Source organism: Jaculus jaculus, chromosome 17 (genome assembly GCF_020740685.1).
Source record: "Jaculus jaculus isolate mJacJac1 chromosome 17, mJacJac1.mat.Y.cur, whole genome shotgun sequence".
Taxonomy (NCBI): domain Eukaryota; kingdom Metazoa; phylum Chordata; class Mammalia; order Rodentia; family Dipodidae; genus Jaculus; species Jaculus jaculus.
The window spans coordinates 5,288,294-5,314,404 of record NC_059118.1 but is presented as its reverse complement, the minus strand read 5'-3'; the positions used below and the strand labels follow the sequence as shown (position 1 = coordinate 5,314,404).

Sequence of the window (26,111 nt, the reverse complement as noted above, 5' to 3'; positions counted from 1 at the left end):
AAATGAGGGTCTGAAGAGATGGCTTGGTGGTAAGGCACTTGCCTACAAAGCCTAACAACCAGAGTTTGATTCCCAGAATTACCCTGGAGCAAGGATGGCCAGGACTCAGCTCCTGACAGACAATAAGATGTAACCACATGAGTTTCAGGACCCTGTAGAGGAGGAGGGCTGTCCTCAGTGTGGAGAAGGTTGGCACAGAAAGAAGTGCTGGTACTGTAGGAAACACCTGAGGTGGGGAGACAAAAGTGGCTGGTTCTAAGCTGGGCATGGTAGTGCACGCCTTTAATCCCAGCACTGGGGAGGCAGAGGTAGGAGGATCACTGTGAGTTTGAGGCCATGCTGAGACTACACAGTGAGTTCCAGGTCAGCCTGGGCTAAGGCAAGACCCTACCTCAAAAAACCAAAAGAAAAAAAGTGGCTGGTTCTCTTTGGCCAAAAGCAGGCACTCTGAGCACTTTCACTAAATGAGAAGGAGAAGGAATGCTGGAGACGTGAGAAGACTGCTCTTAACGGTGCCACTTCTTCACACAAACCAGAAGAACGGGACCGTCCTTATGAAATACATCTGTTTGCAGGAGACCTCTGGGCGGACACTGTCTGGCCTTGTTCCTGTGAGCAACGTGCCCAGATGGTATGAGTAAACAGAAGTTAACCACGCACAAATCAAAGGGTTAAAAACAGAACTTAGCAGGGTGTGGTGGCGCACGCCTTTAACCCCAGCACTTGGAGGTAGAGGCAGGAGCATCGCTGTGAGTTTGAGGCCACCCTGAGACTACATGGTGAATTCCAGGTCAGTCTGGCTAGAGTGAGATTCCACATCAATAAGCCAAAATAATAATAATAATAGTAATTTTTAATGGGGAACTTAAGCTGGGCATAGTGGCACACACCTTTAATCCCAGCACTTGGGAGGCAGAGGTAGGAAGATCACCATGAGTTCGAGACCACCCTGAGACTACAGAGTGAATTTCAGGTCAGCCTGGGCTCGAGCAAGACCCTACCTCAAAAAAAAAAAAAAAAAAAGCCAAACAAGAGAAAATGGGGGACTTACCGTTAGGTTCGGGGATGGTGCTACAGTTCGCCCTGATGCATTTCAGGTTCAGATTGCCCATGAAGAGCTGCTGCCCTACCAAGGCAAAGATGCTGAGGCAAAAGATGGTGAGGATCATGACATCAACGAGCTTCTTCACGGAGCGCAGAAGGGCCCCCACGATAACCTTCAGGCCTGAGGAGGAGGACGGGTGTTCACAGAGGCACTGGCTCCCCCACACCCTGACCAGACACCAGATGAGGAGCGGATAACCGACGTGTCAGCTACTTTCTCTCTCCTTGCTGTGACCAACTGCTTGACAAAGTGTGACTTATGGGAGGAAAGGCTTGTTGAGGCTTATAGTTGGAGGCGGTACAGTCCACCATGACCGGAACGTGTGGAGCAGCTGGTCACGTTGTGTCCATGGTCAGGAAGCAGAGAGTGATGGATGCCGCTGCTCAGCTTGATTTCTCCTTTTCATTCAGCCCCGGAGCCCCGCCCATGGGATGGTGTCTCCCCAGTTAGGGTGGATCCACCTACTTCGCCCAACAGAATCTAAAACTCCCTCATACACATGCTCAAGTGGTTCTAGGTCTCAGGTTGGCAATCTAGACTAAGATCCACAGGAACTGACCCATCTAAACTTCAAATTCTACATCTTTGAGGCCAGGGAGATGGCTCAGTTGTTAAAGTCCCTTGCTTGCAAAGCCTGAGGTCCTGCGTTAAGTTCCCCAGTCCCTATGTGAAGCTAGACGCACAAAGTGGAGCATACGTCTGGAGTTTGTTTGATGTGGCAAGAAGTCCTGGTGTATCCATTGCTTTTCTCTCCCCTTGCAAATCAATTAAAATATATTCTAATGGGCGGAAGACACCCCTTAGCAGTTAAGGCATTTGCCTGCAAAGCCAAAGGGCTCAGGTTCAATTCCCCAGGACCCATGTAGAGCCAGATGTGGAGCATGTGTCTGGAGTTCATCCGCAGTGGCTACAGACCCTGGAGTACCCATTTTCTCTCTCTCTCTCTTTACCCCCCCAACTCTCTCTCATACACACACACACACACACACACACACACACATAAATAAATAAAAGTAAAATATTTTAAAAATACATTCTAAAACACTGTACTCCTTAGAGCCTGTGTGTCGTCACCGTAGCCATCCACTCTACCCTGCACACTCACCTCTTCCCTGCTGAGGAGCAAGGGAGGAGACTTTGAACAGAAACATGCACGCTGACACAGGCAGAACTGAGAACAACTGTGAAACCACCTCCACAGCTGGAGGTTCGTAGGCATCACTGAGGCCAAAGGCAGAGCCCATAAGAGAATGAGACAGACCTATACTTCACTTTGGAAGTCACCGCCTACCATCAAGATACAGGAGACGCTGTGAATGACACACGGCTACATCAGGGGCAGAGGGAGAGAAAGAGAGGGAGGCTTTGCATCAACCCAAGTGGTGAGGATGGCCCAGAAGAGAAAATCTCAATTACCAGTTATCTACTAAGTCTCAGATTACCAGTTATATTTACTAAGCACACCTAACGTCCCTGGCACTCTGTTAAGCTGACAAGGATCCAGATAAGGGTGTCCTCTTGAGACAGGCTGGTACAAGCTCAGGGACAGGTCCCGGCGGGCGTTCAAATGTCCGAGCTGCTCACTCCGCACATTGACACCCCTGCCACCCGCAGCATACAAACTAGAGAACTGCAGGAGGTCGGGAAAACCTGCCTCGTTCATAGGCTAAACGATTAAGTGTGACCAAAATAGGCCCTTGATACCCAAATAAGGAAACCTCCCGAAGTGCAGACAGCTAGGACAGACATCGGACACTTGTCCAGTCGGGCTCCGCACCAGCATAAGTCACAGGAAAGACAAAAGTCCGCGGGTTCCGTTGACCCTCCCTGCTCCTCACGTCCAAGCTGGCAGAGTGTATTAGTGACCGTCTCGCTGCTGGCTGTCCGCTTTACGTGGGCACTGGCAAATCAAACCTGGGTCCTTAGGCTTTGCAAGCTGGTGCCTTGGCCGCTAAGCCATCTCTCCAGCCCTGGCCAGCTAGTTTTTGACAAAGGTGTCAAAAAACATACATTGGAGCCAGGCGTGGTGGTGCACACCTTTAATCCGGGCACTCAGGAGGCAGAGGTAGGAGGATGTTCATGAGTTCTCTCTTCAAAAAAAAACATGATGCGGGCTGGAGAGATGGCTTAGTGGTTAAGCGCTTGCCTGTGAAGCCTAAGGACCCTGGTTCGAGGCTCGGTTCCCCAGGTCCCACGTTAGCCAGATGCACAAGGGGGCGCACACATCTGGAGTTCGTTTGCAGAGGCTGGAAGCCCTGGCACGCCCATTCTCTCTCTCTTCCTCTACCTGTTTGCTCTGTGTCTGTTGCTCTCAAATAAATAAATAAAAATTTAAAAAAAAAAAAAACATGATGCTAAGGAAACTGGGTATCCATATACATGTACAACTTCAAAACTTATTCCTACTTCTACCTTGTACCAAAAACCAATTCAACAAGTATCAACAGACCTTAAGGTAGGGCTTTAACCACTAAGACTGCTCAAGGGGAGCACAGAGGAAACAGTCCCAGATGCTGTCATAGGCAAGGACTTCCTGAGGACACCCAAGACACAGGCAACAATGGACGCACAGGAAATAATCACCAAAGCGAAGAGGCAGGCCTGTGCCACGGGAGAAAATCTTTGCCAACTATATATCCGACAGAAGAATAATATTGAGAACCTCTAAAGAACTCAAGCGGGGAATGGTGGCGCACATCTTGGATCCTAGCACTGGGGAAGCAGAGGTAGGAGGATCGCTGTGTTGGAAGCCAGCCTGAGACCCTACCTCAAAAAAAAAAAAAAAAAAATTCAGCACCAGAAAAAATGTCATCCAATAAATAAATGGGAAAATTCATTAAACAAAGTAAGAAATATAAGTGGCCAGTAAATGCATGAAAAATAAAAGCAGAGGGCTGAAGAGATGGCTTAGTGGTTAAGGCATTTGCCTGCAAAGACAAAGGACCCAGGTTTGATTCCCCAAGACCCATGTAAGCCAGAGGCACAAGGTGGCACATGCGTCTGGAGTTTGCAATGGCTGGAGGCCCTGATGCGACCATTCTCTCTCTCCTCTTTCTTTTTCTCTCTCACCCTCTCCCTCTTTCTCTCTCAAATAAATAAAAATAAACAGACCATCCTAAGCCTGAAGGGAAAAACAAATTGCAAGTCTGCTGAGTGAAAAATATTTTTCTAGACAACATGGCAGCTGGGCTGTGGTTGGGGAGCTGCTGGGGGGATTTTCTTATCACTGCCATAGCCGGGCCGCCGCGGGAGCGGATTTCTGCAAAGAGAAGAGGCTCAAGCATCCAGAGATGCCTGGAAACCTGGATGCCATAGTTCTTGGAGCACACACAAAAGCAACTGAAAGAGTGGTTGCTGATAAGAACTGCTGGAAAATTCACTCCACAGGCTGGAGAGGTGGCTCAGTGGCTAAGGCACTTGCTTGCAAAGCTTAAGAACTGAGGTTCGTTTTCCCTGTACCCACACAAAGCCAGGTACACACAAGGTGGCGCACGCAGCTGGAGGCCATGTGCAGCAGTTGGAGACCCTGGCACGTCCGTTTGCTTTGTCCCTCTCTCTCTCTGGTTGTAAATAAACATTTCACTTCCCATCCCTTGGACCTGTTGGCTCCTTCACGGTCTGTTTCTGCGCATCCCTGCATTCTATTCCTCCTCAGGGTGGCGCTGGAGTCCTCCCTGGCCTCCCAGTCTCCCCGTCACTTCTGCGACCCCCGCCTCCTCCACCCACCCCGCCCCAGCCCTATCCATGCCTCAGCCTGTGTGCCGGCGACTTTCTCCCCTTAAGACCCTCTTCCCAGGTATCAGCTCACGTTACCCCGTCACCACCTTCGAAATCGATGGTCCATCACCGCTCCGAGAAGGTGGCCAGTGGTGGGTAGACGCGAGCCAGTAAGTACCATGCCGACGTCTGTCACCAACCTAGCATTACAACAGCTATTCTCAATGGTGCCTGTGGGTGGCGCCATTCTACGGGCTGAAAGCAAGCTGAGCACCAGCGTCCGTCTCTCGCTCTGCTTCCTGACTATGGATGCAACGTGACCAGCTGCCTCTCGCTCCTGTCCCCACACCTTTCATGCCGTGAGGGACTGTCCCCTCAAACTGTGAGCCAAAATAAACTCTTCCTCCCTTAATACCTGTCTTTGTCTCAGCAATGAGAAAAGTAACTAATACGTCTACATTTCATTTTTTTAGTATTTTATTTTTATTTATTTGTTTATGAGAGAGAGGGAGAGAATGGGGGCACCAGGGCCTCCTGCCACAGCAAATGAACTCCACATGTTCCACCTTATGCATCTGGCCCACGTGGGTACTGAGGAATCAAAGCTGGGTCCTTAGGCTTCACAGGCAAATGCCTTAACTGCTGAGCCATCTCTCCAGGCCTCATTTTTATTTTATTTATTTACTGATTTATTTTTGGTTTTTCGAGGTAAAGTCTCGCTCTAGCCCAGGCTGACCTGGAATTCACTATGTCTCAGGGTGGCCTCAAACTCAAGGCGATCCTCCTGCCTCTGCCTCCCAAGTGCTGGGATTAAAGGCGTGTGCCACCATGCCCAGCTCCTCATTTTTATTTTCTATGGCACATAACCGGTTCTAATATGCATCATAATTTACTTGTTTATTAAAGGAACTGCTTCATGACTGCCTCCCCATCCCAAACTTAGAACACAAACTCCATTACGCCAGCATCTTTGCTTTCTCACGGATGGACCTTTACAAAGCATAGTGTCTAGCCGTACCAGGTGTTTAATAACTACTGGCTGAATAATCAAATAAATGTATCAAACAGTGTTGTTTGTCAGCTTGAGGTTGACATGATGACATTTTGAAATGTTTACACGTAAGAGAATACTCTAGCTCAGGGCCAGTGTTGGAAGTGTCTTACCTGAAACCACCGAAATCGCTTTCAGTGCTCTGAACACTCGGAAGGTACGCAGGGACGACAGGTTGATCTTGATACCTGGGGAATTCGTTGCAATCCTACAAGACAAAGCGTGGGGAAGCTGCGCTCTCTCGGAGCTGCTGCACCGCATGCGCCACAGAGGCCGGCAGAAGGACGGGGGCCTCGGCCAGCCCACCCACGGGAGCGTGTGGCCTCTGCTTCACCTCAGAACCCGGCGATGCCACTGTCCAATGCCACGGACCACAGACTGCCCAGGATTATTTTCATATGAGTCTTTGCATAGGGGTATATGTGGGGGGGGGGCACATGTGGGTGTGAACATGCGTGTGCGTATATGTGTGGGCACATGTGGGTGTGAGCATGCATGTGTGTGTGTGTGTGTGGGCACATGTGGGTGTGAGCATGCGTGTGCATATATGTGTGGGCACATCTGGGTGTGAGCAGACGTGTGTGTGTGTATGTGTGTGAAGGCTAGAGGAAAACTTCAGACATCACCCTCTCTTTTATCCTCCTTTTTAATATTTTTTTTTATTTGCAAGCAAAGAGACAGAAAAAGAGAGAGAGAGAAAGGGTGAGAATGCTGCACCAGGGCCTCTAACCACTGCAAACAAGCTCCAGATGCATGCACCACCTTGTGCATCTGGCTTTACGTGGGTCCTGGGAATGGAATCTGCATCATCAGGCTTTGCAGACAAGCACCTTAACCACTGAGCCATCTCTCCAGCCCCATCCCTCATTTTTAGAGCAGAATATTTCACTGGTCATGCCCATGGTTTTTTTTTTAGATTTTTTTTTTTTTGATTTGCAAGCAGAGAGAGATAGAAGAGAGACAGACAGAGAGAATGGACCTGCTAGGGCCTGCAGATGTTGCAAACGAACTCCAGATGCATGTGCTACTTTGTGCATCTGGCTTTACATGGGTACTGGGGAATCAAACCCAGGTTGTTAGGCTTTGCAGGCAAGTGCCTTAACTGTTGAGCCATCTCTCCAGCCCCAAGCCCATGTCTTATTGTTTACTGTTGCAAATCCTCTCTCTTGCACAGAGAACCGGGCCTATCAGAAGCTAGTTTGGGGAGGAAACAGCTGAAGGAATGAGAGTGCACGTGTTGACCCAGGAACAGATTTGTGCCCAGAGACCTCGGGCCAGCTGGATGCGTGCAAGGCGTTCAGAGGTCTAGACAGCCTCAGCCACTCTAACCCCCAAGGGAAGCCACAGGACCTCAGTCCCACCCCAAGTTTCTCCAGCAAAGATTTTCAACCATCTTACGCTGTTCCAATGACAACGAAGTCCAGCCAGTTCCACGGGTCTCGGAGGAAAGAAAACTCATCCAGGATAAAACCTCTCGCCAGTATTTTAATAAAGGCTTCTAAAATATAAATCCCAGTGAAGACGTATCTACAAAACAAATCATTTCAAAGTAAGAAGGGGTATTGTAAGTGACAAAGCAAAGAGCCGGGCTGAGACGGAGCTCCATGGGCAGAGTGTTGGCCTAGCAAACATAGAGCCCGAGTCTGGTCCCCAGCACTGAGCAAACCTGGTGTCATGACACACATGTACATCCCAGCACTGGGAACAAGGGGCGGAGACAGGAAGATCAGGAGTTCAAGGACATCCTCAGCTATATGAGTTCAAAGCCAGCCTGGTAGGCTATAAGAAACTATATTAATAAAAAATAGAGCAACAAAAGGGGCAACCACATCAGAGAATGGCCGGGCATGATGGTGCACACCTTTAATGCCAGCACTCAGGAGGCTGAGGTAGGGAGGATCACCACGAGTTCAAGGCCATTCTGGGCTGCAGAGTGAGTTCCAGGTTAGCCTGAGCTAGAGTAAGACCCTACTTCAAACAAACAAAAAAATTCAGAGAAAGAGAACATGTATAATCAAAATTATAGGACTGGAGAGATGGCTTAGCGGTTAAGCATTTGCCTGCAAAGCCTAAGGACCCCGGTTCGAGGCTCGATTCCCCAGGACCCCTGTTAGCCAGATGCACAAGGGGGCACACACATCTGGAGTTTGTTTGCAGTGGCTGGAGGCGCTGGCACACCCATTCTCTCTCCCTATCTTTCTCTTTCTCTCTCTGTAGCTCTCAAATAAATAAATAAAAATAAACAAAAACATTTTTAAAAATGTTTTTAAAATTTTTTAAAAAATCCCCGTGTCAGGAATGCTATAGCTCCAAAGGAGTTGTTGGTCAGGGAGGCTAGAGAAGCCCCCAAAACAACCTAGGCTTTTTCACACGCTCTTGCTGCCCCCAAATCTAGAGGTTGAGTCATTACCACTGAAGATGCCACACACCTCACTTGCAGGTCATACAGAAATCAGTCAGGAACTGAGCTGGGAACTCTCCACTGCACTTAGCTTTCATAATGCCAGAAGGTTCTACTCGGGCTGCTGGGGGAGAAAAGTCATCACCACTCTTACCTAGACATGGACCCTATGTGGTCCATAACTGACCTTGCCAGGCAAGAGGTGCCCACTGTGACAATAGTGGCATGACTGCTGTGGGCGTAATGGTTTTCTGACTGGACTGGAGGCCCATTCCACAGGAAGAAATGCATGCCTGGGATTAAAAACCTGGTCGAGGGCTGGAGAGATGGCTTGGTGGTTAAGCACTTGCCTGTGAAGCCTAAGGACCCCGGTTCGAGGCTCGATTCTCCAGGACCCACGTTAGCCAGATGCACAAGGGGGCGCACGCGTCCGGAGTTCGTTTGTAGTGGCTGAAGGACCTGGCACGCCCATCCCCTCTCTCTATCTATCTCTTTTTCTCTGTCTGTACCTCTCAAATAAATAAATAAAAATGAACAAAAAAAAATTAAAAAAAAAAAAACAAAAACCTGGCCGAAAGGCCATGGCTGGAGAGGTGGCAGGGCTTAGTGGGGAAACCTACTCTGTAGTTACCCTAAGTAGACAGGATGTCAGATGCCTTCTCAATATTCATGCACATCCATCCATCAGCGCTCTCCACACGTCCATCCCAGGAGCTTGTTTGTGTGAGGGGCACAGGTTAACGTAAAGACTCACAGCTGGTGAAAGTGCTGTGGGTAAGGGAGAAGGTTTGAACGTATATACGTCCCCCAGTGACCTGGGTGTAAAATTAAACTTGAAACGGGGATCTCCAGCTGCCTGGCTGGAGGAGGTGTCACTGGGGCCAGATCTTGGAGTCCAGCCCTAAGATGTCACTGGGGGCGGGTCCGAATTCTAGCCCAGTGTAAGAGAGCAGTCTGAAGGCAGGAGGGATGGCTTAGCGGCTAAGGCACTTACCTGCAAAGCCAAAGGACCCAGGTTCTGTTCCCCAAGACCCACGTAAGCCAGATGCACAAGGTGGAACATGCCTCTGGAGTTCATTTGCAGTGGCTGAAAGCCCTCGAGCACCCATTCTCTCTCTCTCTCCATCTCTCTCTCTCTCCCTCTTTTTCTCTTTCTCAAATATATAAAATAAATTTTAATAAATTTTTAAAAAATTAAAGAAAACGAGAGCAGTATGAGCTCTGGTGGCACCACCTCTTGTGGCTGTTTGGTTGTTTTTCTCTCTGCTTGGATCTGAGAAAGGGGATCAGCTTCTTCCGCCATTGATGGAACTTCCCCTGGATCTGTGAGCTTGAAATAAATCCCTTCCCTCCATAAACGACGTCTGGTTTGGGACGTTCATCCCAGCAACGGGGAACTGGCTACTACAGTGAGTGAGTACTGTGTGCCTAAAGACAGGAAGCAGTGCTTTGAAACACTGTCATCCAGACACGGCCCAGCCGCTACCCTCCGGAACTCACAGCAGCTGCAGGTCCCTGCGCAAGACTGAGTCTGCCAACATTCCTCCACGAGCGGGGGAAGAGCGCACAGCACCCCACTCCTCTCAAAGTAGTTAACGGCTGCAGAAGCTCTAAGGGAAAGGAGTCGTGTTCTTCAGTGCTGTGATCTCTAGCAAGTCACCTACAGTCCAGTGCCCTCCCCATGCTCACACAAGCAACCCTCATTTAACAGTGAGTCACCCCCTAAAAGAGACGTGGGAGGATGAAGGAGATTAGTTGGGAAGAAGAAAAGATCTCACGGGGGTGGGCGGGAGATAAGAGAAGGTAATGGGAGTGAATGTGATCAAAATACATTTTATATACATGTCTATAAAATTATCAAAAATAAAATGTATTAAAAAGAAGTACCTTAAATACAGAAACACAGAAGAGTTTAAAGTAAAAAGATGAAAAAAGATACACCATGCAAATAAAGAAAACAAAGTTGCAGATGGGCTGAGGACATGGCTCAGCAGTTAAAAGCTCTGGCCTGCAAAGCCTGGTGGGCCACATTTGATTCCCCAGTGCCCACGTAAAGCCAGATGCACAGAGCCGTGCGTGCATGTGGAGTTTGCGTGGTGGCAAGGGGCCCTGATATGCCTGTACTCTCATTCTTTCTTTCTCTAATACATAAATAAATATTTTTATCCCTTTTTTTTGAGATAGGATCTCACTCTCGCCCAGGCTGACCTGGAACTCGCTGTGTAGTCCCAGGCAGGCCTTGATCTCAGCGATCTTCCTACCTCTGCCACCCAAGTGCTGGGATAAAAGGCAGATGCCACCACGCCTGGCTATAAGTAAACAAATAAATATTTTTAAAAGAAAACCACTTAAAATCTAGGCACATAATTATATAGTGCCCATTGTTACAAATATAGTTTTAAAGGTCTTTTAAAGACAATTGTAAAAAGATGTGTACAAGATAACACAGGCTCTCCCTGCACTGCGGGTGATTTTTGAGACAGGCAAGCTTAGGAAAGAGATCAGCACCTGGGCCTGGGCAACAGACATAGTCCCTTCCTAATAGTACACCTAGCAACATCTCGTTAGCAACCTGGAGCCCTCACCTATATCAAGCTGCTTGTGCACCCCATTTTAGACCAGGGAATGAGTTACTCTTTTGACAACCCCTTGGTAACACTCTGGTTTTATTCACACACTTTGGGGATATATCTGGGATCAGATGACAGTGGGCAAGCCAAATGATTTCCTTTGAGTGAACTTTGAGGGAGTATCCCCTATTTATGATATTATGCCTATGCATGACTGGGTGTACATATGCTCAAGTTGAGATGCATCATGGGAAAGGACTGGCGCAGTATTTCCTTTTTGGATGGACACAATCCAAGGCTGTCAATCAAAGCAGAGACTCACCCAAACTATACCCCTAGTAACCAGCTCCCCCCTCTCCCAGACCCCACAGAAGAAGACCCAAGCAAGAATCCCTGCTCTTGGGCAGTCAGCTCGAGGTGCCTGCTGCCCCACTGCAGACAATCCCCTGCTTCCAGGTGCTTTCACTTCATTCTTTATTCTTATTTATTTATTGCAAGTTATTTTCAATTGTTTGAGTAAGACACTGAACCTAGAAACACAGGCACAGAGACTACTGGTAACACTTTCAGTTCCCCCCCTCTCTCTCTCTGTCTCTCTCTCTATCTCTCTCCATACAGTCCTTCTTTCTGGCACACTTACTATAAAGCCAACTCCAGAGAATACTTACTCAGCAATGTTAGTCTCAACACTTTTGTCCGAAAACAGAGCCATGAACATGCAGTTGACCACCACGGTGCAGATGATAAGCATGCTGAACAGCGTGCCTGGCGTCCGTTAAGGCGGAAACCCTGCAGGACAGCGCGTGTCATTAAGTGACTGTGATGGGGCCCGTCACTGGTGGGAGAGGGCGACCATGCAAGTGCCACTGTTCTGTGACTGTGAGGATGAGCTGAGGGTCACTCACACCTGTCCCCTCCTCTGGAGGATGTCCTCTGCTGACCTGGCCGCCTCCTCACCTGGAGGGCTACGCTCCCCCGCACACATCTGGCCAACTCAGACTCTCAGGCTGGACTGTGCATGTGGCAGAGCTCCTCACGGGGCCAGGCTCAGACGGAGTTAGCTGGCACTGCAGGCAGATGTGGCTCTCCCTCTTCCAACGCCCTGCTGGTGCTGGGGGTAGAACTCAGGGCCTCATGCATACTAGATCTATTAGATACTTGACTTGTTGCTGTCACCCAAAACCCAACAGAGAGCCGCTTAAGCAATGAGAGGGATTATTCTGGTCTACAGTTTCTAGAGGATACACGCTAGTGGGGCAGGGAAGGCATGGCAGCCGGAGCGGGAGGCTGGCTGGTCACATTACAGACACAGTCAGGAAGCAGAGCAGAAGGCAAACAGGAAGGGGGACCAGGCCGTCAAACCTCAAGGTCTACCTGCTAAGGACCCCCTTCCTCCAGAAAGGCTCTCTGTGTTCCAAAGGTTCCGCAGCCTTCTCAAAAAGCATTGCCTGCTAGGGACCGAGTGTTCAAACACAGGAGCCTACAGGGGACAGTGAAAACTCAAGGCAAGTGCTCTATCACTGCCCTGCCGCCCGGGAGAGCACTTCTCTACTAAAACTCTTAAATAAAGTCCTCATCACCACTGCTGTTTCCAGGGAAGCAGCCTAGTTATTATGGTTCTCAGCAGTATTTTATCTTTTGTACAAATCCATGTCTTCTTTATCCCCAACCCTCATCTAACATGGCCTAGCATCTCTCTTTCCCTCTGCTCGCTCAGAAATGCTTAATAATTCCTGATTCCCCGGGACCACCTAGGTATGCCAGGCGCACAAGGTGGTGCCTGAGTCTCGAGTTTGTTTGCAGTGGTTAGAGGCCCTGGCACACCCATTTTCTCTATCTATCTATCTATCTATCTATCTATCTATCTATCTATCTATCTGACTCTCTCTGTGTGTCTCTAGTAAATAAATAAAATGGAAAAAAAGGTTTTTAAAAAACTGGAACTACAAAACACATAAGTCTTGGCAAGTCATATGCATCCATGAGTTGAGCCATTGGTGGCCACAGGATGGGAACAGATGGTATGGAACTGAGATGCACACCCCTCTGAGAGACAGTGGTTTCTCACTATGCTATTTATTTTTATTTTTTATTTTTTTATTTTTTTGCCGAGGACAAACGTAGGCATAAGCTGGCTAGAAGTTTTGTTTTTCAAGAGAAGCTGGAAATCTGAACTGTCCTGGTTAGAAAATGTTTCCAAACCCTTTCAAACACTGCGGCGGTCCGACAGGACGCAGCCCTCAACTCAGTGTGCTGTGTGCGCTGCCAGTGCGCAGCCCTTGTTTGGACGTCTAGCTAGGTGGAGCCCCCGTGATGCCGCCGCAGCTCCGCAGGCCCTTCCCTCTCCACCTGCCAGTTCACCACTCAGCTCACACAGAAACCAAACGCCTGTTCGTGTGCCCCTGTCGGAAGCCAGAGATCTCAGAGCCGCACCACAACCCGGCCACAGAGCGGTAAGACACATGCAGTTGAGCATTGGCTCTGCTCCGTGAGCACGTGATGGGCTCGGAAATGGGGCTCGGTTAGTAGACCCCCGCCCAGCACGCGCGCAGCCGGGGCTTGCTCCCCAGCGCTGCATCGAGCTAGGAGTGCGGTGGTGGCACACGCCCGTCATGCCAGCACCTAGAAGCTGCCAGGAGGAGGATCAGGAGCCCAAGGCCCTTACCAGCTACATGGTGAGTTTGGGGACCTGTCTCAGAAAATAAAGAAAGAAGAAAGAGAGAGGGAGGGAGGGAGGGAGGGAGGGAGGAAGAGAGGAAAAGAAGGAAGGAAGGAAGGAAGGAAGGAAGGAAGGAAGGAAGGAAGGAAGGAAGGAAGGAAGGAAGGAAGGGTAGGACTCTTTACAACGTGCTCCTCCAGACACAAAATGACCTGGATATCCATGACCTCACAGTGCCTGACACTACCTACACAAGACCATCGTAAGAGGAGGAAAAGGTCATGACATCAAAATAAGAGACAGATTGAGAAGGGGAGGGGATATGATGGAAGGTGGATTTGTGAAGGAGAAAGTGGGAGGAAGGAATTATAATGGTTTATTGTCTATAATTATGGAAGCTGTCAATAAAAAGGTTTTTTTTAAAAAAAGAAAAAGAACTAATAAACATGTGAGTCCCCTGGGGCTTATGCTCTATTCCCACAGCTGGGGCTTAGTGAAAGGATATGAATGGACGGAGATTCTAATGGCCAAACTTCTGATGGGGTTGAAAGGCCCCAGGATGAACAGGGCGCGCTTGGCGCTGAAGCGGTAGATTGTTCTCTTCTTGTTCAACACCATGAACGTCTGCAGAGAAAACACGGACACAGAACATAAACACCAGGACCAGCCCCTCATGCCACGCGCTCGCTCAGAGAAAGCTCCAGAAACCACGGCTCGAGTCCTGGCATGGCTTCTGACAAGAACTGCAGCTTCGGGGGCTGGGGAGACAGCTCAGCTGGCAAAGTGGCTGCTGCGCAAGCGTGAAGACCGCGTTTGGACTCCCAGAACCCGCGGAAACGCCAGGCACAAGGAACCCTCGGGAACAAGGCTGCCTGTTAGACTAGTCAATCTGGCAAGCTCGGGGCTCAAGTGAGGGACCTGTCTCAAAAAATACAGCGGAGGGCTGGAAGGATGGCTTAGCAGTTAAGGCACTTGTCTGCAAAGCCTAAGGACCCAGGTTTGATTCCCCAGTGGGCTGTGGACTGCCCCCACCATGGGGTGCAGTGAGAGGACAGAGGTGGAGAACATGGTTCTGAACTCACGGAATGTGATTAATCACACCCAGGGCAAATGAGACTTCCATGCCGAAGTTCACAGCAGACTCTGTGGAGTCGAGGGTTAGAAGGAACCAAAATGGAAAATAAGCTTGAGTGCTTCCCATGTGGCTGGTTATTTAAATTTACTCGTTGATTGATTGATGAGACAGAGAGAGAGAGAAAGAATGGGTGGGCCAGGACCTCCAGCCACCACAAAAGAACTCCAGAGCCATGTGCCACCTGATGCCTCTGGCTTTACATGGATCCTGGGAAATCAAACCCAGGTTGTTATGCTTTGAAGAAAAGTTTCTTAACCACTGAGCCATCTCCTCAGCCTCCAGGCCACCTCTCTTTGAGAGGTCAGGTTTTCATGGACACCAGTAAAAGATGCTCTCAACATTATAGCTGCTATAAATCCCCCCCCCAAGTTCCCAGACTCCTCCCTTGCTCCCCTCAGTGTGATAAGGTAAGCTTGCCACCCTCTGCTAGACCACACAGGGAGCTGATGATGCCCATGTCTTGTGAGGCTTTGTGAAAGAGCATGATTGGCAGATCAGCAGAGGGCCCAGGGTTCTGAAGAGTCCAGAATTCACCTTTCTTCACCCTGGAGCCCAGAGTGAAGGAACTTTCACTAGAATTTTCTGCAAAATGCTGGGGAGATGACTCTGAGGATAAAGTGCTTGCTGGGCAAACACGAGAGCCCAGAGCCCATGTAAAGATGGATGTAGTAGCAAGCATCTGCAACTCTGCACTCCTCGGGGAAGTGGAGGCAGGAAGAGCTCCAGAAGCTTATGGGCCAGCTAGCCTGGTGAACAATGAGAGAGCCTGAGTCCAACAAGGTAGAAGGCAAGGCAAGGGCCGACCTTGGAAGTTACCCACAAAGGTGCCCGCACTCACACGCATGTGTACACACACACACACACACACACACACACACGTGGCATTTCCTGCACAAATTATATCTAGGTAGATGAGCCATCAAGGCTTTGATATATTTCCATGGATTTGCATATAACTTACATGTGCCCACTTGATTATCTTTTAGTTAGCCATTTGTTTGATCTTCCTTAATTTCCTTCTGTTTGTTTTATGAGAGAGCGAGAGAGTTGGCACGCCAGGGCCTCTAGCCACTGCTGTCAAACTCCAGCTGTGTGCACCACCTTGTGCACATGCATCACCTTGTGTGTGGCTTACATGGGTTCTGGGGAGTCGAGCCTGAGTCCTTAGGCTTCACAGGCAAGTGCCGTAACCATTAGCCATCCCCCCAGCCCCTTCCTTAATCTCTTAGTAGCCTACAATGTTTGATGTCCAAAAGGAAAAAATCTTGCTGAAGTGGACATTCCTGGACAATGATATGAATCACGGATATCAGTATGATCTGCAGTTTATAACGTGTCTCCACGGGATGTCTGTGCCATAAGGTAGGGAAATCTGACATCATGCCCATTTTACAGATCAGGAGGTGAGGTGACTGGTTTGAAATCATCAGACACCACTGTTTCCTCCGTTCTCCACTCGGCCTTCCCACAACTACACCCCGGTCTTCTCCACCAACACAGACTAGACACAGAAGACAAGAGCTTAATGCATCCTTAGGACTACGGAGGCAATGGTAAGTGGTGATGAGAAAGGAGTGGCATGGCCCACCTTCCCCAAACCCCAAGACTGGTCCTTCGAGAGCCTACAGGGTGTTTGTGACTGTGGTGGAACACCGCACCCCCCACGGAGGTACCTTATGAGCTCTGTAGAATGGGTCCAGGTCTTCCAGCGGCTTCCCTACCAGCTCCGGGGGTATGTCGCCATAAAGCTTGGGTAACTTCCTGGAGGCCTTCAGGTCAAGCTGCGGTCGAGGGTGGGGCTCGGCCGCTGCCTTGTCTTTGGACTTCCTTTTCTCCTTGAGGATGGCCAGCCGCTTTTCGATTGCGGCCAGGGACTCAGACGTGAAGGGGCGGAAGTTGCGCTCATCTGGGAAGATCACTGGGTAGATCCTGTCATCCATCTTCACCCTTGTGGGAGAGAAATGCTGTGGAAACTCACAGAGCTCTCCTGGGAGGGAGGGAGGGAGGGAGGGAGGGAGGGAGGATGCAGTTCATCCTCAAAGGGTGCTGTGAGGATCTAAGGAGTGGGGTCCTGGGCACCTTGGTCATGGGGCAGATCACAAGGATCTATAAACCCAAACAAGAGCTTCTTTCCCAAAGTTGCCTCTGGTTAGGTATTTGGTCACCACGGTGGGAAAGTAAGTAACATGGACATTCTATATTCTCTCTTACCAGAGCGCATTTTCACTTCATGCTATAGAATGGAATCGGGACGTTATATTCCATGACAGCGCATTTGTACTTCACAGCATACAAAGAGCTCTTCATGTGCACACATTAGTGTCCCGGCACACACACACTGGTCACACTTGTTTGGTCTTATTCAACCTGTAGCCAGTAGGTAACCCAAATGCGGATTCGGGAGTAGTAATATGAAACTCAGGGGCCTTGGTGTATGTGAACTCCTACACACTGAGGGGACGCAACGTAATCAAAGCTGAGCTAAGGAGATGGGTCAGTGGTTAAAGGCACTTGTGTGCAAAGCCCGACAGCCTGGGTTCAATTCCCCATCACCCATGTAAAGCCAGATGCACGAAGTTTCACATGCGTCTGGAGTTTGTTTGCAGTGGCAAGAGCCCTGTGTGCCCATTTTCCCTCTCTCATAACTAAATAACTAAATAAATAAAATTTTAATTTATCAAAGCAGAAAATCAGAGGAGAATTTTTAAGACAGCCACTGCAGACAAACTCAAGGCATGTGCCACTTTGTGCATCTGGCTTTACATGGGTACTGGGGAATTGAACTTGGGTCCTTAGGCTTTACAGGCAAGTGCCTTTAACGACCAAGCCATCTCCCTAGCCCCTAAAGAAGATTTCTAACATACTCTCCAAGGCTCAGGGAACATGGCAGAAGATGGAATGTAAGAATCACAGGATGAGATGAAGAATTCTGAGGCATTGATCCCCCACCCCCAGAGACTGGCTGGTGCATTCATGACGCCACAATGATTACTGATGTCCCTACTGAGAAGGGCCCTCAGTGGAATGGGAGTGAGGGAGAGGGGACAAAAGAATACGACCTGATGGGAATGTGACCAACTTGTAATATGTTCATATGTTAAAGTTCTAAATAAGAATTTTTCTAAATTCTGCTACAAAGAGAGAGATTATAGAGAGGAGAAAGTGCAGGAGGTGATAGGGAGAGAACCACCAACATAATGAATCTCAGACACACTGGCCAAAGAGGCAAGACTAAATTTTGGAGTGATTGACTTGGTTTTTCCTCCTTATAACATCTGCTGGCTGGAGCCAAGAAGGAAGGCAGCTCTGTAGGATATTCATCCTGACTTTGCAGACTGTAGGCTCTCTGCATAAAGCACAACTTAAAAATCCAATTCCAGGCACTGGAGAGATGGCTTAGCAGTTAAGGAATTTGCCTGCAAAGCCAAAGGACCCAGGTTTGATTCCCCAGGACCAGATGCCCAAGATGGCACATGAGTCTGGAGTTCATTTGTAGTGGCTGGAGGCTGTGGCACGCCCATTCTCATTCTCTCTCTCTTTCTCTCCCTCTTTCCCTCTCTTGCTCTTTCAAATAAATTAACTAATTAATTTTTTAAAAAAAGAATTTTTTAATCAAATTGCGTGTCTGTGTATGTGGTTTGTAGTAACAGGCAGCACAAGCTCTGGGATCCTGGTTACAGAGTGTCCAGCCAAGCAAGACATCATTCCCAGAGGACCTGGTCATAGATGGTGTGATGGTTTGAATCAGGTGTCCCCCATAAACTCATGTGTTCTGAATGCTTAGTCCCCAGCTGATGGTAAGTTGGGAGGTGGCGCCTTGCTGGAGGAGGTGTGCTGTTGCGGGTGGACCTTGACGTTTATGAACTCCTCAGTGGCTCACTCCGCTGCTGCTCTTTTCCACCTGCCATGGCAGAGGTGGTGCCCAGCCTCTGCTCATGCCATGCTGCCCCCTGCCATCATGAAGCTTCCCCTCGAGACTGTAAGCCACAATCAAAGCTTTCCTCCCATCCGCTGCTTTGGGGTGGGTGTTTTGTCCCAGCAGCGCAAAGGCGACGACGTCAGATGAAGCTGAGCTCAGGAATAAGTGAACAAGAGAAGCGCCTGTTGTAAGACAGAGACCCGAGCGTGGAGCGTGACCACAGGCGACCCCGCCTCAGTGGAACAAACCGGAGGAGAGGAAACAGAGGGAGCCATGGCCAGGGGGCGCGGAAGCAAAGCTGTAAGGGCATGAGACTCTCCACACTTTGTCAGAAAAGCTCTTACAATATGACGGGATGGGAAAAAAGGTGGGGCCGCAAACCCAGACGTGAACACAGATGCTGACATCTATTACCCTATGCCGACTCTTCCATCTGGGAGCCAGACCTCACAAAGGGAGACTGGAGGAAGCAGAAATTTCCCAAACCTGACAGGGTCACTCTCCCACAGGGTAACGTCTTCTATGGGAACTGGGGCGCACCAGGGTTAGCCCCGGACTCCGCGCAAAGCAGGAGGGATCAAGCTGATCAGGTCTTCGTCTGTCAGGAACCTTCTTCCTCCTCATTGTTTTCTTCTTTTGTTTTCCAACAGACTGGCCTTTGTGTGTGTGTGTGTGTGTGTGTGTGTGTGTGTGTGTGTGTGTGTGTGTGTGTGAGAGAGAGAGAGAGAGAGAGAGAGAGAGAGAGAGAGAGAGAGAAAGAGAGAGACAGAGACCGAGAGACAGAGAGAATTGGTGTGCCAAGGCCTCCAGCCACTGCAATCAAACTCCAGACACGTGTGCCCCCTTGTGAGCACGTGCAATCTTGTGCGCTTGTGTCACTGTGCATCTGGCTTACGTGGGACCTGGAGAGTCGAACATGACTCCTTAGGCTTTGCAGGTAAGTGCCTTAACTGCTAAGCCATCTCTCCAGCCCCCTTTCCTCCTTATTTACTGAATGTGAGTCTGAGATGGACTCTCTCAGCATGGTGGAGAATTATTGTGAAGATGCCAGCACATCAGTGGTTTGTCCATTCAACTGTGTGCCCACTGTCTGCTCTAGACATGGTGCCAAGCATTATTGGTGGCACGACCACAGTCCCTGTCAGCCTGGTTTGGGAATTAGGCTGATCTGGTGCACCAGGGAAGCCAGATAAACACAGGAAGCTGCATGAAGTGGAACCAGCGCTGTGGTGGGTGGAATCAGTTGTCCCTCATAAAAACTGTGTTCTGAATGCTTGGTCCCCAACTGATGGTAATTTGGGAGGTCGCACCTTGCTGGAGGAGGTTTATGGTTGGGGACCAGATGAGGGGTGTCACAGCCAGCTCCCCATTACCAGGGTTGGGCTCACTCTCCTGCTGCTGTTTTCCGCCTGCTGTGGCAGAGGTGATGTTCAGCCTCTGCTCATGCCATGCTTTCCCCTGATACCATGCAGCAAACCCTTGGGACTACAAGCCAGAATAAAAGCCTTCTTCCCATCAGCTGCTTTTGGTTAGGTGCCTTGTCCCAGCAGCACAAAGGTATCGACAATCAGCACTATGTGCAGAAAGGTAGCTATGCCACCAATTTAGGGGAGTCAGAGGTGGTCTCCCAAAGCCATAACGTCTATATTGGGCCCTGAGAGAGATGTAAGACTTAGCAAGGAAACAAAGTCACAGGCATGCTGCAGGAAGCGTAAGTAGTGTGTCCAGGGAGGCACAGGTGAGAAAGAGCATGCTCTGTACAGAAAATAGACTGGCTTGCTGAAGAATCAAACTGGCTAAATATAATCATTTCCAAAGTTCTCCAATAATGAAGTCTGAAAGGCAAACTTTTCAACACTAAATGAGTCTTAAAAAAAAATAATTTAGCCAGGCGTGGTGGCGCACACCTTTAATCCCAGCACTTGGGAGGCAGAGGTAGGAGGATTGCTGTGACTTCGAGGCCACCCTGAGACTCCATAGTGAATTCCAGGTTGGCCTGGGCTAGAGTGAGACCCTATCTCGAAAAACCAAAAATAATAATAATAATAATAATAATAATAATAATAATAATTTAGGGCTGGAGAGATGGCTTAGTGGTTAAGCACTTGCCTGTGAAGCCTAAGGACCCTGGTTCAAGGCTCGATTAACCAGGACCCACATTAGCCAGATGTACAAGGCAAGGGACATGCATCTGGAGTTTGTTTGCAGTGGCTGCAGGCCCTGGCGCGCCCATTCTCTCCCTTTCTCTCTCTATCTGCCTCTTTCTCTCTCGCTCTGTCACTCTCAAATAAATAAATGAAAATGAACAAAAGAATAAAAAATAATTTAGGGAGCTGGAGAGATGGTTCAGTGGTTAAGGCAGTTGCCTACAAAGCCTAATGACCTAGGTTCGATTCCCCAAAGTGAAGCCAGATGCACAAGGTGGTGCATGTGTCTGGAGTTCACTTGCAGTGGCTAAGGGCCCTGGTGCACATATTCTCTCACTATCTGCCTCTTTCTCTCTCTCTAATAAATAAATAAAATAAAAATTTTAAGCGAAAAGCTGGGCATGATGGCGCATACCTTTAGTCCCAGCACTCAAGAGGCAGAGGTAGGAGGATCACTAATAGTTCAAGGCCACCCTTACACTACTTACTGAATTCCAGGTCAGTCTGGGCTAGAGTGAAACCCTATCTTGAAAAAAAAATTAAAAAGATTGGCAAATCATTGACCAAACTAACCACAAGAAAGACAGACAAGACTCAAATAAATCAAATTAAATATAAAAAATGGACATTACAACAGAGAATACTGAATAACAGATGGTCATTAGAAATTACTTTGATTAAAAAAAAAGGGGGGCTGGAGGGATGGCTTAGTGGTTAAGTGCTTGCCTGTGAAGCCTAAGGACCCTGATTCGAGGCTCGATTCCCCAGGACCCATGTTAGCCAGATGCACAGGGGGTGCACGCATCTGGAGTTCATTTGCAGTGGCTGGAAGCCCTGGAGTGGCCATTCTCTCTCTCTCTCTCTTGTTCTCTCTCTCTCGATCTGCCTTTTTCTCTGTCTCTGTTGTTCTCAAATAAATAAAAAATTTAAAAAAAAGAATTACTTTGGGCATGGTGTTGCAAACCTTTAATCCCAGCACCTGAGAGGCAGAGGTAGGAGGATCACTGAGAGTTCAAGGCCACCCTGAGACTACATACTGAATTCCAGGTGAGCCTGAGCTAGAGTGAGACCCTACCTCAAAAAACCAAAAACAACAAAAATTACTTTGAAAAACTTTACAATAAATTGGAAAATCTCAAAGAAATAGATAAATTTCTAAATGTATATGATCCACCAAACTTAAACCAAAGTAGTATCAAAACCAAAACAAATCAATAGAGAGTACTGGTATAAATATTTATAGCCTCCCAACATAGCCAGGTATGGCATTGTAAGCCCAGACCTTTTGTAGCTGAGACAGAAGGAGAAGGAGAAGGAGTTTGAGGCCAACCTGGACTCCATAGTGAAAGACTATCACAAACATGTCTCTAAAAAAATTTTTTTAAGAAAATAAAAAAATCTTCTCTCAACAAAGAAAAGTACCAGAAAGAGTCATTGCTGAGTCAATGAGTCAAGCTATAATTGCTTCAAATAACCAGCTCCAGTTTCCTCCATATTATCCCACTGAGTATAAAGGCAAGGAATCTAAACTCACTCTACAAAGCCAGAGTTGCCCCGATATCAAAACTCAGGAAGGATACAACAAACAACCAAAACTATAGGCCAAAATCCTTAAAGGACATCGATGTACAAAGTCCTCAACAGGGCTGGGGAGATGCCTCCGTAGTTAAAGATGCTTGCTTGCAAATCCTGCTGGTCTGGGTTCAATTACCCAGTACCCACGAAACATCAGATGCACAAGGTGGCTCATACATCTGGATTTTGTTTGCAGTGACTAGAGGTCACCCAATCTCTATTTCTATCTCTAAATAAGTAAATAAATTCTTCAACAGAGTGTTTGCAAGCTAAGCCCAACAACCCATTAAAAAGATCATATACCTCGAAGTTCCAAGAAGACAAAGACAGTTTAACATATGCAAATAATTACATGTAATCCAGTGTATGAACAGAATAACCAACCAATATCATACAATAGAGAATCCAGAAATATACCCGTGAAGCTACAGCACCTGATTATCAACCAAGGTGGCAAAAATACATACCTCAAAGTCCACACAAGGACCTTAATTAGTTTGAATCTTTGACAGTATTGGGGCAAAAGATGAGGGAAACACTTCAAGATACAACCCAAAAGGCAAAGACTTTCTTACAATAACTTCAGTAGCTCAGGAAATTAAAGGTAGAATTATTCTAGAGTTTTAAAAAAAAAAAAGAAGAAGAAGCTTCTACAGGGCTGGAGAGATGGCTTAGTGGCTCAGGCACTTGCCTGTGAAGCCCAAGGACCCAGGTTCGATTCCCAAGTACCCACGTAAACCAAATGCACAAGGTGGCGCATGTGTTTGGAGTTGGCAGTAGCTAGAGGCCCTGGTGCTCCCATTCTTTCTCTCCCTCCCTCCCTCCCTCCCTCTCTCTCTCTCTCTCTTTCTCTCTCAAAATAAACAAATAGTTTTTAAAGCTTCTACAGAAAAATATGGGGGGGGAACACTAATGGAGTAGACAGATTGAAAGGAAGCGCTACTAGCTGTTTATCCAAAGGGAGTCATGTCAAGAATCTATATAGAGCTTAAAAAGTTCAGCCTCAGAAGAACACGTAAGCCTGTCGATACGTTAGGTCAGCTCTCAAAAGAAGTACAAATAGGTAATAATAGATAGTAAGATGTTCAGCATTTTAAACCATCAAGGAAATGCCAAACATATTTTGAGTTTCCATCTTAGGCTGCAGATAGAGCTCTGTGGGAGAGCGTTTGCCTGGTAAGCTCAAAGCCCAGTACAATTCAATTCCCAGTACAGAGAGAGAGAATGAGAGGTAGATTTCATCTTCCAAATCAGCTTGGTTTTCATCAAGAAACAGAAACAGCAAATGCTGGTGAAGATGCAGGGAAACGAAAACTTACACACTATTGGTGGTGATGTAGATTCGCTCAGTCACTACAAAAATCAGTATGAAGATTCCTCAAAAAACTAGAACTAGGGGCTGGAGAGATGGCTTAGCGGTTAAGCGCTTGCCTTGAAGCCTAAGGACCCCGGTTCGAGGCTCGGTTCCCCAGGTCCCACATTAGCCAGATGCAGAAGGGGGCGCACGCGTCTGGAGTTCGTTTGCAGAGGCTGGAAGCCCTGGCACGCCCATTCTCTCTCTCTCCCTCTATCTGTCTTTCTCTCTGTGTCTGTCGCTCTCAAAATAAATAAATAAATAATTTAAAAAAAAACTAGAACTAGGGCTGGAGAGATGGCTTAGATGTTAAGCGCTTGCCTGTGAAGCCTAAGGACCCCAGTTCGAGGCTCCATTCCCCAGGACCCATGTAAGTCAGATGCACAAGGGGGCACATGCACCTGGAGTTTGTTTGCAGTGTCTGGAGGCCCTGGCTCACCCATTCTCTCTCTATCTGACTCTGTTTGTCTGTCACTCTCAAATAAATAAATAAAAATTTTTAAAAATCTAGAATTACCACATGATCCCGAGATACCCAGGTGTCTACCTGAGGGAACAAGGCCAGCCTCCAGTTGAGATGCCGACAGAGTGACATGGATTGTACCGTTATTTGCAGTATGCAGGGGATGGACTCCACCTTGAAGCCCATCAGTGGACAAACAGATAAAGTGTGATAAATATACATACTGGAGTATTGTTCAGCCATAAAGATGGAAACCGTGTCATTTGCAGAAAAACCAAGGCAATGGAAGAGCACCATATCCATCAAAATAAGCTAGATTCAGAAAAACATATATCACATTGTTTCCTCTCATATGTTGGTAGAGGGGGCCAATAAAGATGTAAAAATAAAAGCAGGTCTGTTAATGAAAAGAGATGGGGAAGGATAGGAAAGAGAAATGGGGTAGTGAATATGATCAAAGTATGTTATATATATATGTATGAAAATGTCACAATGCCTTTAATCCAAGCACTTGGGAGGCAGAGGTAGGAGAATCACCATGAGTTCAAGGCCACCCTGAGACTACATAGTGAATTCCAGGTCAGCCTGAGCTAGAATGAGACCCCACCTCAAAAACAAACAAACAAAAAAAAAGTCACAATGAAACATACTGTTTTCTGTAACTAATGTAAACCAGTGGGCCTGGAGAAATGACTTAGCAGTTAAAGATACTTGCTTATAAAGCCTGATGATGTCGGTTCAATTCCCCAGCACCCACATAAAGCCACATGTGCCAAGTGTCTCATTGTGTTCTCTCTTTCTCTTTCTGTCTCATATATAAAATAAAAATATTTTTTAAAAAAATATACACTACTTGGGGATGGAGAAATGGCTCAGTGATTAAGCCAGATGCACAAAGTGGTGTACACATTTGGAGTTCATCTGTACTGATTAGAGGCCCTGCGTGCCCATTCTCACCAACCTCCACCTCTCTCCCTCCCTCTCTCTCTCTCTCTCTCTCTCTCTCTCTCCTTGCAAATAAGTAAAATGTTTTTAATATGCACTAGTAAATAGATTAACCAATAAACAACTAGAAAAATACAAATAACAAAAACCGGAAGAGGGCTGGGGAGACAGCAGTTAAAGGCACTTGCTTGCAAAGCCTGCTGGCCTGGAGTAAATTCCCCAGGAGCCAGTCACACAAAATGACACATGCATCTGGAGTTTGCAGGAAGCTCTGGTGTGGCCATTCTCATTTTCACTCTCTCTCCTTCCCTTGTTCTTCCTCTTTCCTTCTCTCCTTCCTTCCCTCCCCCTCATAAATCAATCAACGAAGATTTTTAAACTAGAAAGTCACAGGGAAGGAAGAGGAATCTCTGTCCTTACGCTACACTCCTCGTCTAACCCAGAAACCATTCAACAGCCTCTACTTGAACTTCATAAATGAAAAAACAGCAATGTAAAGAATTTAGAATTCAAACAATGATCAAAAAAAGAAAATCAGTTGGCTAGAGTAAGTCTGAATACAGATTTAAAGATGGAATATTCTTTTTTTAATATTATATCCTTCTCAACATTTTCCCCTTCTGAGCCTCTGGAATTATGTACGTGTTATTTTATTGGGTTGTAAAAGGATTGTAAAAACCCTTTAGGGACGCAAAACATCTTCTGATTCAAATTAGAGAGTCAAATAACAGCTATACTGATGGGACCAAATACCCTTGAGTCTGACAGGAAGCAAGCATCAACTCAGCTTGCAGTTCACAGCCCACAGGCCAGTGACTTGTGAACCAAACTTGACATGGGGAAACGACAGAACCTGGGAGAAACAAGAGGAGGCTTCCGAGAAACCACCTTGAAGCAGTGGGCTCATGGGGCAGGGAGGTTCACAGACTGTCAAGGGGCCAGGCTCCTGCTCCTCGGAGGAGGGTGCGCCCGGACCCACCCCACTGGAAGAGACCAAAGCCAAGCACACCTAGAAAAGAATACCAGGCCCTCTCTTCCCTAAGGAGAGACTGCACTCTGGGGTCGTCTCT

At 47.7% G+C, this 26,111-nt stretch overlaps 1 protein-coding gene across 1 annotated transcript in view; it reads right to left on the bottom strand.

Moving 5' to 3' along the window:
• The window catches only part of Scn11a (sodium voltage-gated channel alpha subunit 11), a 108,685-nt gene that overhangs the window by 65,408 nt on the left and 17,166 nt on the right, over nt 1-26,111 (bottom strand). Inside the window, exons 2-7 of the mRNA XM_045136474.1 lie at nt 16,312-16,585; nt 14,009-14,127; nt 11,513-11,605; nt 7,272-7,400; nt 5,987-6,081; nt 1,052-1,225 (exon numbers count right to left, since the gene is read on the bottom strand). Coding sequence (XP_044992409.1) covers nt 1,052-1,225; nt 5,987-6,081; nt 7,272-7,400; nt 11,513-11,605; nt 14,009-14,127; nt 16,312-16,585 — 884 coding nt within the window. The remainder of the gene's footprint in view (nt 1-1,051; nt 1,226-5,986; nt 6,082-7,271; nt 7,401-11,512; nt 11,606-14,008; nt 14,128-16,311; nt 16,586-26,111) is intronic.